Source organism: Triticum aestivum, chromosome 4D, assembly GCF_018294505.1.
Source record: "Triticum aestivum cultivar Chinese Spring chromosome 4D, IWGSC CS RefSeq v2.1, whole genome shotgun sequence".
Taxonomy (NCBI): Eukaryota; Viridiplantae; Streptophyta; class Magnoliopsida; order Poales; family Poaceae; genus Triticum; species Triticum aestivum.
In genome coordinates this window covers 456,089,927-456,100,683 of record NC_057805.1, presented here as the reverse complement: position 1 = coordinate 456,100,683, position 10,757 = coordinate 456,089,927, and the positions used below count along the sequence as shown (strand labels likewise).

The 10,757-nt window shown below is 44.2% G+C and overlaps 2 protein-coding genes across 2 annotated transcripts; one reads left to right on the top strand and one right to left on the bottom strand.

The window, feature by feature from the left end:
• The first annotated feature begins 2,272 nt into the window (after positions 1–2,272).
• On the top strand, positions 2,273–4,133 carry LOC123100299 (uncharacterized). Its single transcript, XM_044522242.1, has 4 exons — positions 2,273–2,676; positions 2,829–2,867; positions 3,432–3,516; positions 3,627–4,133. The coding sequence occupies exons 1-4, from the start codon at positions 2,335–2,337 to the stop codon at positions 3,707–3,709; spliced, it is 549 nt and encodes a 182-aa protein (XP_044378177.1). The 5' UTR covers positions 2,273–2,334; the 3' UTR covers positions 3,710–4,133.
• A 2,663-nt stretch (positions 4,134–6,796) lies between these two features.
• Positions 6,797–9,404, bottom strand: LOC123098577 (cyclic dof factor 1). The gene is made up of 2 exons (XM_044520611.1): positions 9,000–9,404; positions 6,797–8,350 (listed from the first exon to the last, which is right to left on the bottom strand). The coding sequence occupies exons 1-2, from the start codon at positions 9,114–9,116 to the stop codon at positions 7,139–7,141; spliced, it is 1,329 nt and encodes a 442-aa protein (XP_044376546.1). The 5' UTR covers positions 9,117–9,404; the 3' UTR covers positions 6,797–7,138.
• Positions 9,405–10,757: the final 1,353 nt, after the last annotated feature.

Genomic DNA, 10,757 nt, shown 5'->3' with positions numbered 1-10,757 from the left:
ATCCCTCACAATGTGGATGTGGATGTGTTCTGCCAGCTATGCTGAGATTATTGCTTCTACCCTCATAGTAATATTTTCTGGTGTGGGATTGATAGTGCTGAGTTTGAACTCTTAAGTGCTCTGTTCCTGCACTCAATAGTCATGCAGAATGATAATTTTCTTCGTCAATTTCAGGTGTCCATGTATGTATGGACTCTATGAGATGATGAGTGCTGAAGCAATGTGCATTCTCGTTCGCCAGGTCGTGCCCAACGTCGGGAAGTGGTTTCCTGACTTGGGAGAACTCGGAACCCGGCTTAATTACCACCTGGGACCATTGGCCATTATACAGTTTCTCTTTTCCCAAAGGTCAGCTTGGTTTAACATAGATAGTAATATAGATAAAATAGATAGTAACATAGGTAATAACATCACACATATCTAGATAAAATAGATGATGTGACAAACAATAAATGAAGAAAGATTGGAAAGTAGTAAAATAGCTAGTTACTAGTAGTATGAGTAACATCACACATATCAAGGCAAAATGTGTCTATAGCCTAATAAATGAAGCGTTGCATGTTACCACACATATGTTACTCCCCACTATAAAGGTAGTAACATAGACTAGTAACATGGGCATGTTACTAGTCTATGTTACTACCCATTGTGGCTAGTCTTACATATTGTGATTTTGTTCCACTTTGCAATCATTGTTTACATACCCAGTAATCATTTGCTAAGTCGCCACTGATTCCCAGTGTCTGCTTTCATGCACAAATCTTTTCTTTACGAGTGTTTGGAAATCTTAAGTATCAAGATTGTTCTATTTCTATGGGATTTTTTTAGTATCAGGTACAAAACATGCTTGCCCTTATATAATTTCAAAATCAAGCTTGCTGATCTTACATGGAAATTCGGCAAGTCCCGACACCCAGACGTCCGGGCTCCACGGAAAATCCGGCAAAACCCATCCAGAAGCAAACTAACGGAATTCCGATGCGCACTAGACATCCGAACCCTCCAGAGCCACCGGATGTCCGGCCACTACTGGAAATTTTGTGCCATTCCACCCGAGAAGAATGGCTGGAAGACCGGCGCTCACCGGGCGTCCAGTCCCTCTCAAGCCACCGGACGTCCGGAATTGCCTGTGCGTAGCCTTCGGGTTTTGACCCATGTATTCCCCTCTCTCACCCTAGACTATAAATACCTCTTCCTTTGGATGAATTAGGGTTAGAAAGGTACATTGAACTAAGAACTAAAGAGATTTGCTCAACTACCACTCCATTGGAGACCAAGCCCTTCATTAGAGAAGATCCCTTAGTGGATACAAGGCCCCTGTGAAGATCCATCTCATGGATGCAAGGCCCCCACCCGAGGGAAGATATATCTACTTCTAAGGCCTAATCTCCTAGGAATTTGAGAAGAATTCTACCTAGTACCTTTCCATTTGCTTGATATTGTATGCTTGTGGATCTTATGTGTACTATCTTAGTGGATGATGACTTGGACTTGTTGAGCGTTTTTTCCAAGTTCTTCCTTGTTCTTCTTCTCCCCACCTTCAAGAGTGGAAGATCTTGAATCTAGGGTTCCACCCTACATCACTTCCTCCCCTGGATCTCCATCGGCGAGCCCATGGAGGATTCACCTCCCATCTGTCTGACGCTCCATCGAGCAATGGCGGGGAGGGGGATCTTGGTGCCTCGACTATGACTAGTAGATGTGTTAGGGTTTTAGTCCTTGCAGGGGCAGCGCTCGGACGAATGATGACACTTCTTCTTCGAGTCTATCTCATCCTCCTCAAGTTCGTTCCGACGGGGCGGATGCATAGATTCCTGTCAGCTTCTCGGGACAACGAGGATAGAGTTTCTCGTCACGCATACGCAACAACAAAGTTTGATGTCAAGTTATTCAGATCAATTCAAGTGTTCAACGACGATGATTGCAACTATGGGATGCTGGTTATTAGGAGCACATGCACGAAGACTTACCAGCCATCATCGACAAGGTTAGTCCAACTCCAATATGGGAGCGACAACAACAACCCGTTGCCGGCTCATTCGGGTGGCGGCAATGGTTGTTCGGTCTACGAACCTTGATGTAATTTTTGTTTATATTTTTGGGATGCTTCGTAGTGAACCTTTCAACCGAGGTCTTTTTTAAAAGAAAAATATAGCATGATATCTTAACCTGACATTTGCCGTGTCCATTGTTTTGAGATTAGTGCGAGTAGACCCTTTGCTCGACTTTTCCCATTTTTCCGTAGAGACCTACCTCGAGGTATCTCGGAAATCAACGGCTCACCCCGGAAACGGTATCCCTGCGCCCACACAGACTCCTCCAGATAGGAAGATAATGGTGGGCCGGAAGCCGATGCGCCGGCGCCGCGCCGACCACCCGCCTCCGCCGCCGCCGCAGTCCTTCGGTGCCACGGCCCGGGCGACCTCCCCCCGCTCCTCCACCTCCGCCTCCGCCGTCGCCGACCTGGACGAGCTGCTCTACACGCCGTCCGCGTCGGAGCCCCGGAGCTTCCCGCACGCGGTGAAGCAGCAGTGCTGGGAGAAGGCCGAGAAGGTGCCTGGGCGCGACCCGGAGAGGTGGCGCCGCGACGCGCTCGGCAACATCGTCTTCCGCAAGCTCGTCGGCTGCCCCGGCTGCCTCTGCCACGACTACGACCACATCGTGCCCTATTCCAAGGTCCCAAGACGGACTCCAATTCCAAAACTGTTGTTAAGAAACTTCGCTTGCTAGTATTTCCTTGATACATCTGAATTTCCGTAGTGCTTTTGCCCGCTCTCACGTTTTTGTTTCCTGAACTTGTTGTATCACTGACCCTTTTCAATTGACAGGGCGGGAAGAGCACATTGGAGAACTGCCAGGTTTTGCAGGTACAGATTCCATGTTTGATCACTCCAGTCTCTGTTGTGTACCCAAAAATGTACTATGTCTAGAGCATGATAATGGATACTGTCATGCTGGTTTATGTCTAGAGCAAGATAACTGATACCACCATGGTCCGGCAGACTATTTCTGTTTATGCTTATAGGCAACCGAGAGAACCAAACTTCCTATTTTATGCCTACCTGTTTTCATATTGTTTGCGCATGTGTGCTACTTTCTTCAGACACAGATCTTTCAAAGTAGTCGCAAGTAGCCACAGATCCCTGTTTGGCACTCAAGTCTCTGTTGTTTGCCTGAAAATGTGCTATGTCTAGAGCAAGATAGTGGATACTACCATGGTTCAGCAGACTATTTCTGCTTATGCTCATCATAGGCAACTGAGAGAACCAAACTCATATTTTATGCCTACCTGTTCGCAAATTGTTTGTGCATGTGTGCTACTTTCTTCAGCCACAGATCTACTGAAGTAGTCACCAGTATATTAGTCATTACTGTGATGCGAATCAGTTTATTCTATAGAGCATAACTGATATATCAATTCGTACTTGCAGGCTACTGTGAATCGATCTAAAGGGAACAATACTGAGATATCCAAATCTGAACTAGCACAGAGAAGCGCATATTGTCGGGTTTCAGGTAAGTAATGTCTACCTTGAATGAGCCTGCTGCCTTTAGTGAAGCAGTCAACAAGCACAAAATTTATTCAGACACCCAACTTGCTAAGTAACTCTGTCTGATTTCCTCAGGACGTGATATGGATCTTTTTGAACTCTCTGCCTTTGGGAATGTTCGACGAGGGCCAGATTCAGGGGGCTGCAAAATCCAATGAAGAAATGAACATATCTGATGTGATGTTAGCCAGCTTTGAGCAGTTGCCTCGAATCTGTGAAGAGAAAGCTTGGTTGATGGTTGTGTCAAATAGTATCAGTTATTTGTCTGTAATTTGACACTTTGACTGAATTATCCAAGGAAAAATAATCTGCTATTTTGCAGCCCGATATCTGTTGTGTTCAGTACGGAGTATATCTTTTGTTACTCCAGTTCTTTACCATGGCAATTTTACTGTCATATAATTTATCTAGAATTAGCAATGCAAGTAAAAGCCATAGGAAGAATGGTCAATTTGATTTAATGTTGTGATCCAGATAATCTACAGACTGACAGCTGAGTTATGTTTGTTCTATTTTAACGTCTGTGACTTCTTTTTGTAAAATACTGAATCAAGGTTATCATGTATTGAGAAGCTTTGTGCATTCTTTTGTCCACAATCCAGAGGATTGATTATTGGTATGAGCTGTGTCATCTTAGCTGCACTTGGCAGGACGCGAGGATGATGGGCAAAGATACTGAATTCTGATTCAGGGCTTTTTACTTTTTTGTGTTCAATACCCCAGTTCGAAAGTGCTGTCACCGTGTACAGGATTTTGGACAGATAATGCAATCTTTCCATGTGAATTGATTGATCTGACATTTGTATCCACAGATATTTGAGTGGATGTGGAGACATGCAGATGTATGATCTTGGTTCGCAACCCACAAATGATGCAATATCCAGATCCAAGGCATGGTGATGCCACTGAAGCGACAATGACTGGCTGTCTTGGGATTTTTTGCAGTACTTTCTGAAACTTTTTTCTACATTCTTATACTGCTTCTGAAATCTCAAACCTGAGTATAATTTAACTTCAGTGTCTGAATTGGAATTTATTGCAATTCACTGCATGTTTTCTACAGCTCAAAATATACAAAATGTTGGTTAATGTGAATTTTTTAGTAATCTAAAACTCTAAGTAGATCTGTGCTTCATATGTTAAGATTGTCCAGCGATCAAGGCATATTTATCTTCATAGGTTTATTGATTGTTGTTGGTATGCTAAATTACTTCATCAGAAGTCACCAACTCACCATCCTTGATATGTGTATCTTCTTTTAAGAGCACCATGCGACATCCATACTGTATTTCACTGTTTAAAATTTTCACATCCGAATCTCACTTGCTAGATTTTGTTATATTTGAAAAGAAGTATACTGCCAGATTATCCCCAAAAGTTCACCTGTGGCTATCTAAATTAATAGCATAAGGACACAGACCGTCTGATACTCCCAATCTGGAGGAACTATAGGAGTGATGATACACACTAAATTACTAATAGAGTAATAATAACCCAGACCTACTGTTTCTGTTCATTTCTCTTTTCTCATTCATGCATAGATAAGGCTGAAATTTAAATGTTTACAAATTGCATGTTCTAGGTGTTCCGTTGTAGTCAAATACTCACCTTCATGCTCTCTGGATGCATGCTCAGTGTTGTAACCGTGTCCATGGTGGGTATGTTGAAATCCCACTCATATATCATTTCCTTCTATTTACTTTTGGTATTAAGCTTGTCTTCACACATAAGTAGTTGTACTCAAAAGCAAGTATGATGAATTTGTTAAATACTTAGTGTGGACTGAGGACTTGAAAGTAGTTATTCTCCTAGTGAACAGTGTTATCCACTTTAGCACTCTAGTGCAGTTTTTGCGTTATGCGCCTTTGATGGGAAAGTGCGCTACAAAAGTTTGGTAAAGTTAACATCCTTAAGGTTTTAGCTGCCAATTATGTGAAGACACCAAAAGGCAACTGGTGCTATAAAAAAAGTGACTACTGCTTGTTGTGTTTGACCTTTAACTCTTTTATTTAAAGTATTGCATCACTTCTTTCATAACGTGGCCGAAAGTCCCATGGATAGACATGATGGCCACTGTGCCCCCAATACTTGAGGAAATATGGTTATTTTCCTGTTATGTATGCAGAATAATAGACCTATTTTTAGCACATCATATTAAACATGTGTTCTCACCAAAGACTGCTGAAAGAGAAGAAAAAAAAAAGAGTCAATAATATTGATAATCACAGGCATGCTTGGTTGGAAAAGCTTTATGCTTCTCTTCTTACCATTGTACTAAGGTTGAGACACTTATTTTGAGACGGAGGGAGTATGTTTTATTTTGGGTGTGTCTTTGCCTTAGAGGAGGGAGGGGGCTGCACATTTTGTGTGTGTTCTGATAACCATTGACCAGCAATCAGATGACCATTATATTGGAAGTTTGATAGAAGGTCAAACATGTAGCCTATTAAAGGTCAAACTGGTTGACGATGGTGTAAGTGGAAGTGGCACTGCCAGAAGCCAACGACTGAAAAGCAGAATGAATGGGCGCAATAATGCATGTTGTTGAAACATTTGAAAGGTAGGATGTTACCTAACAGATAGAAATTTTTGTTTAGTGGTATCTACCAGTCTATACCCGCCGCCCACACTCTGTTTGTTTGTAGGACTACCAGTGTCTTTGTTGATATGATGGCACAACTTTCAGACATTACTTTTTCTGTCAGCTCCTGATGTTACTTCCTTGTCACATGATAAATTGTTGATCTACTGAAGTACACCTCTGAGATATTCATATGACGATGAAAAAAAACCCGATATTCATATGAGACCATGCATGGACTTGCAGATTTTATTTGTGCTCATCTTTACTTGTTGGTTTTCTTTATGCAGGACAGCTTGCAGTATGTGTGAAGGGAGATAATATATTAGTTGTCACATTTAAGGTTAGTGGGTCATCCAGTAGTTGTCTATCACTTTCTTTCTTTCTTCCATGCCTTCCTCCACTTTTTGCATCACTTTCATAACCCAATTATCTCAACTATAAGGTTGAGAAAACAAAGAAAAAGAAAGGAGAAAGGAACAAATATATCAGATATTGTTTCTTCTATATCTGTGCAAATTCTTACATTAGAAGAAATAGACAAATGGAAACAAGCTGGAGATATGCACATAGTGTCACATTTCCAAGGATGCAGTGGGCTCATTTTTGTTATACAATGGAATCAGACAGCTACCAATTGTTTGGGTGCTATCGCGCAAAGGTATTCCTGCCAAATATTCCAATCAATATATCATATTTATCTACAGATACAGGAACTTCTGCTCCCAATCTTCCCCAACCCAAATAGCTATCTACAAGTTACCTAGTACAGCTACAGTTACAGGATCTGATTATAGCTATGTTGAACACTCCATGTCTCTTATCTAGTACTCCCTCCGTCCCATAATATAAGAACGTTTTTGACAGTACACTAGTCTAAAAAACACTCTTATATTATGGGACAGAGGGAGTAGTATACAATTATCTAATGTACAAAATTTCAGCTGTATCATGCTACATGGTTTTATAGTAGCAGAAGGCAGCATGAAGAATTTCCAGATGGTGCTCAAGATCTCTCTTGGAAGTTCACTGAGCGCGACAGTGCAGCTGGGTTCCCCTTCAAGAATGGCAAGCTATTGTTACCTCTGTGGCTTGACGTCTTTGCCTCATCCTTTGGATCAAAAACCCTTGCAAGCTTACAGCCTTTGCCATCATCCTTCTCCACCTTGTCGCCCTTGATCCCAATAAGTGACCAGATAGAACTCCTGGCCACCTCATCTACGTCATCGATCCGGATCGTCTTGGGCACCCACACCTTGCCATTACCCTTGGTATCTCTTTCCTCATCACCATCTCTAGGATGCTTTCGGGATTGGAAGCAACTGGACATTGTCGATACCGGAGAAGCAGCACTAGGTGGTGAGTTAGATTGACACTGAGACTGTGGCTGCGGCTGCGGCTGCCATGGAGTGTTCCAGGCTCCCGGAACCATGCAGCCCCAGTAGGCAGCAGCAGCAGCTGGATAGAATGGAATTGCTACGTTTGAGGGGAAATAGGCAGGTGACGGTGCACAACTGAATGGCCACATGGCTGCCCCGTTCATGCACGGATGCTGCACAAAATTTGCGGATCTATCTGCTGCAACTCTCTCCCTCGAGTTCATTTGGCTCGACTCTTCTCCCTTTGCCCACCCTTCAGCAGAGGATCCTACTGACGGGGCATCGGTGTTCTCAGTCCGGGTTACCGAGGCGAGCTCCTTGATGTGCTTCATCTGTTCTGAGACGTCTAAGGTAGACGCATCGGAGCCGAAGCTGAGCACCGTGCCGTTGGTGTTGACTGGGGTGCAGAGAGGATCACCGGGCAGAGCAGCCCTTATCCTCTGAAGGAAGTGGGAGGCGGCGGATAGACTCTTGCTCTTGCGGCGGCCCGCGCCCACAGGCACGTTGCGCATGGCGCCCCCGGCCGTCCAGTACCTCTGGCAGTTCTTGCAGAAGTGGCGCGGCTGGTTGATGTTGTAGTTGTTGTAGTAGCAGAACTTGGTGTCCATGCTGCTACACCGGGGGCAGGGCAGGATCTTGTCAGGCTTCTTGAGCTTCTCCTTCTGGTTGGCCGTGTCCCCCTGCTCTTCGTCCTGTTGATCTGCCACCGAGTTCTTGGCAGCGGATGGATCCTCGACGTCCACAACCTCCGGCTGCTGAGGCGAGCCCGTGGAGTCCTGAGGGGCGATTTCTTGCACCTTTAGTTCAGCCGTGGTGCTGCCGCCTCTGTGCTGAAGGTCCTGTAAACATTCAGAAAACCTTGATGAGTTCTTTGTTTTGAATTAGAAGAAGTTCGCACCCACGGTGTAATATTCGGGTTATTGACCTGTGGCTGCACATGCTTTCCCCCATTCCCAAGCGTAAAATTTGACGAAGTTTGTTCATGTTTCAGTTCTTATCTGTTAACGAAAAGAAGCTATGGCGCTTTAATTTGCAGTGGGTGATCTACTCAGAGTCTGATGCATCTCAAGTTCTGAAGTCCAGTAGGTTACGGCACCACATAGTAGTAGCCACTTTCAGGAAAATCCTTGGAAGCACGCGAAAACGACCTATTAAAAGAGGCCAAGGCCTTTCTTTCTAAAGTCCAGATGATGTTCAGACAACTAGATCATGTAGTAGTATACTAAAAACTGCTGCTAATGGAGAACAGCAAAGGCGAAATTCTCAACATGCTAATGGAAGCTGAACCTGCCTGCCTAACGCTTAACTGATACTACTATCTCCCAAAATAGGCAGGGAACTCCATGCTTAAGACCCGATGATCAACTCAAAAGCCAAAGAAAACAGGCTTAAAAAATGAACCTTTTTTCCCATAGGCTCCGTAAACCGACCAAAATTCCCAAGATCCTATACAAGAACACAAAGGAGGAGGAGGGCATGGACACCAACCTTGTCGACGTCTCCCGCGTTGGCGCCGGCGCCGGCGTCCGGCACGGGGATGGTCTTCCCGAACAGCTTGATCAGGCAGTCCCCGCCGCCTCCCGCCGCCGGCCTGAGCTGCCCCATCTCTCTCGCCGGCCACCTCCCAAACAGCAAAGCCGCTCTGTTTCTTTCCTTCCTCGAGGCTGTATGCTCCTCTGCTCTGTGCTTGGATTTTTCTTGGACCAGGCCAACAGTCCCCGGAGCTACTCCCTACCGTGCTACGCTCGTTCGCTCGCAGACAAGGAGGAGCAGTAGGCGGCGAGGTATGGCGCGATCGGAGGAGAGATTTTTTGCTCGCGGGTTGCTGGAGCTGCTGAGGGTGGATGGGATTGGGGATAGTCCGGTTTTAAGGAGGAAGAAAGGGGGGTGGCGGGGGCCACGGGCGCGGGCAGAGAGCCACAAGTTGGGTTTGTGGCCTTCAGGGGTGCGGTTTTTGATTCGCTCCACCATCTCGCTTTTGCCCCCGCGTCACCCTCACCCCCCCTTGCGTGGCAACCCAACGCTTGGCTGAGGCTGGATGCACATTCACTTGTTTTGTTTTTCCTTCTCTCTTGCCTTTGGTGGGTGCATGGGTGCTTGTTGCTGGGTGAAAAAAAAATGCCCCGTTTGCTCGGTGTTCTTCTTCCTTGGTCTCTCCTCTTTGGGCAGCTTGCGTGTGCAATTTCTACAGTATGCTCCGTTAGTTTTTTTTCTTTAAACACAGTACAGACGCAACCGCTTGTATGTACGCGCATACACTCGCCCCTGTGAACGCGAACATGCACATCCTACCCCTATAAGCACCTTCGAGAGACTGAGCCGGCATATCATCTTGAGATTTTACGAAGTCACCATAGCCGCCTCGTAGTCGACGGGAACGTCTCTTTCCACTGAAGGTGCATCGCCGGAAATTTTAAAATAAATGCAGGATAAATGTGAGCACCAGGATTTGAACTCTGGTGGGCTGGGGATACCAGCTAACCATCCAACCACAGGTTGGTTCGCTATGCTCTGCAATATGCTCCGTTTGTTTGGTTTGTATCAAGTCAAACTTCTTTGAGTTTTTTTTTCGAGTGAAACTTCTTTGAGTTTGACTAACTTTATAGAAATAACTGTTCATATCTTAACATCAAATGTGTGTATATATATAGGAGTAGGATTTTCTACAATAGCTTGCCACAGAACTAGTTAAGGTTTTCGACGGTGTAAAAGTTCTCAAAAATCCTGAAAAAATGCTGAACCAACACACCTATAATATAACATGATTCAACAGAGTGATTGAAAAAATATATCTGCATGTGTCCTGGACAAAAATAACAAATGTTTCAATATATATATATTGATCCTGTAGTGAGCTGAAATGCTTGTTTTTCGCTGAAGACACATAAATGCATATTTTCACAATCACACAGTTGGATCATCTTATTAGATTAGAGTGAGGCTCCCCTATTTATTTCATATTTTTACTTACTTTTAAACCATAAAATGTTCAGCAAGCGTTAACTAGTTCTGTGGCAAGCTATGATAGAGATAGTTTTGTCACCCTGGGATTGACTATTCCTCACCCTGGGTGAGGAATAGTTATTCTTCACCCCCTTCTCTATTTTACCATCAATGCACCGTAATTTTAGGTTTCGTAAGTTTTGTCTTATTTTCGACGTAAAAAAAGACCGTAAGAAAATATATAATCGTTGTAAAAATATTTTATGTTATGTAAAATTACAAACGTAAAAACATAGTATAAAA

Excerpts from the sequence above, each read along its gene's own strand:
- LOC123100299 (XM_044522242.1), top strand. The coding sequence starts at position 2,335 with ATGGTGGGCCGGAAGCCGATGCGCCGGCGCCGCGCCGACCACCCGCCT. Across the intron at positions 2,677-2,828 it reads ACATCGTGCCCTATTCCAAG|GGCGGGAAGAGCACATTGGA; the intron begins GTCCCAAGACGG and ends TTCAATTGACAG. Across the intron at positions 3,517-3,626 it reads CGCATATTGTCGGGTTTCAG|GACGTGATATGGATCTTTTT; the intron begins GTAAGTAATGTC and ends TGATTTCCTCAG.
- LOC123098577 (XM_044520611.1), bottom strand. The coding sequence starts at position 9,116 with ATGGGGCAGCTCAGGCCGGCGGCGGGAGGCGGCGGGGACTGCCTGATC. Across the intron at positions 8,351-8,999 it reads ACGCGGGAGACGTCGACAAG|GACCTTCAGCACAGAGGCGG; the intron begins GTTGGTGTCCAT and ends GAATGTTTACAG.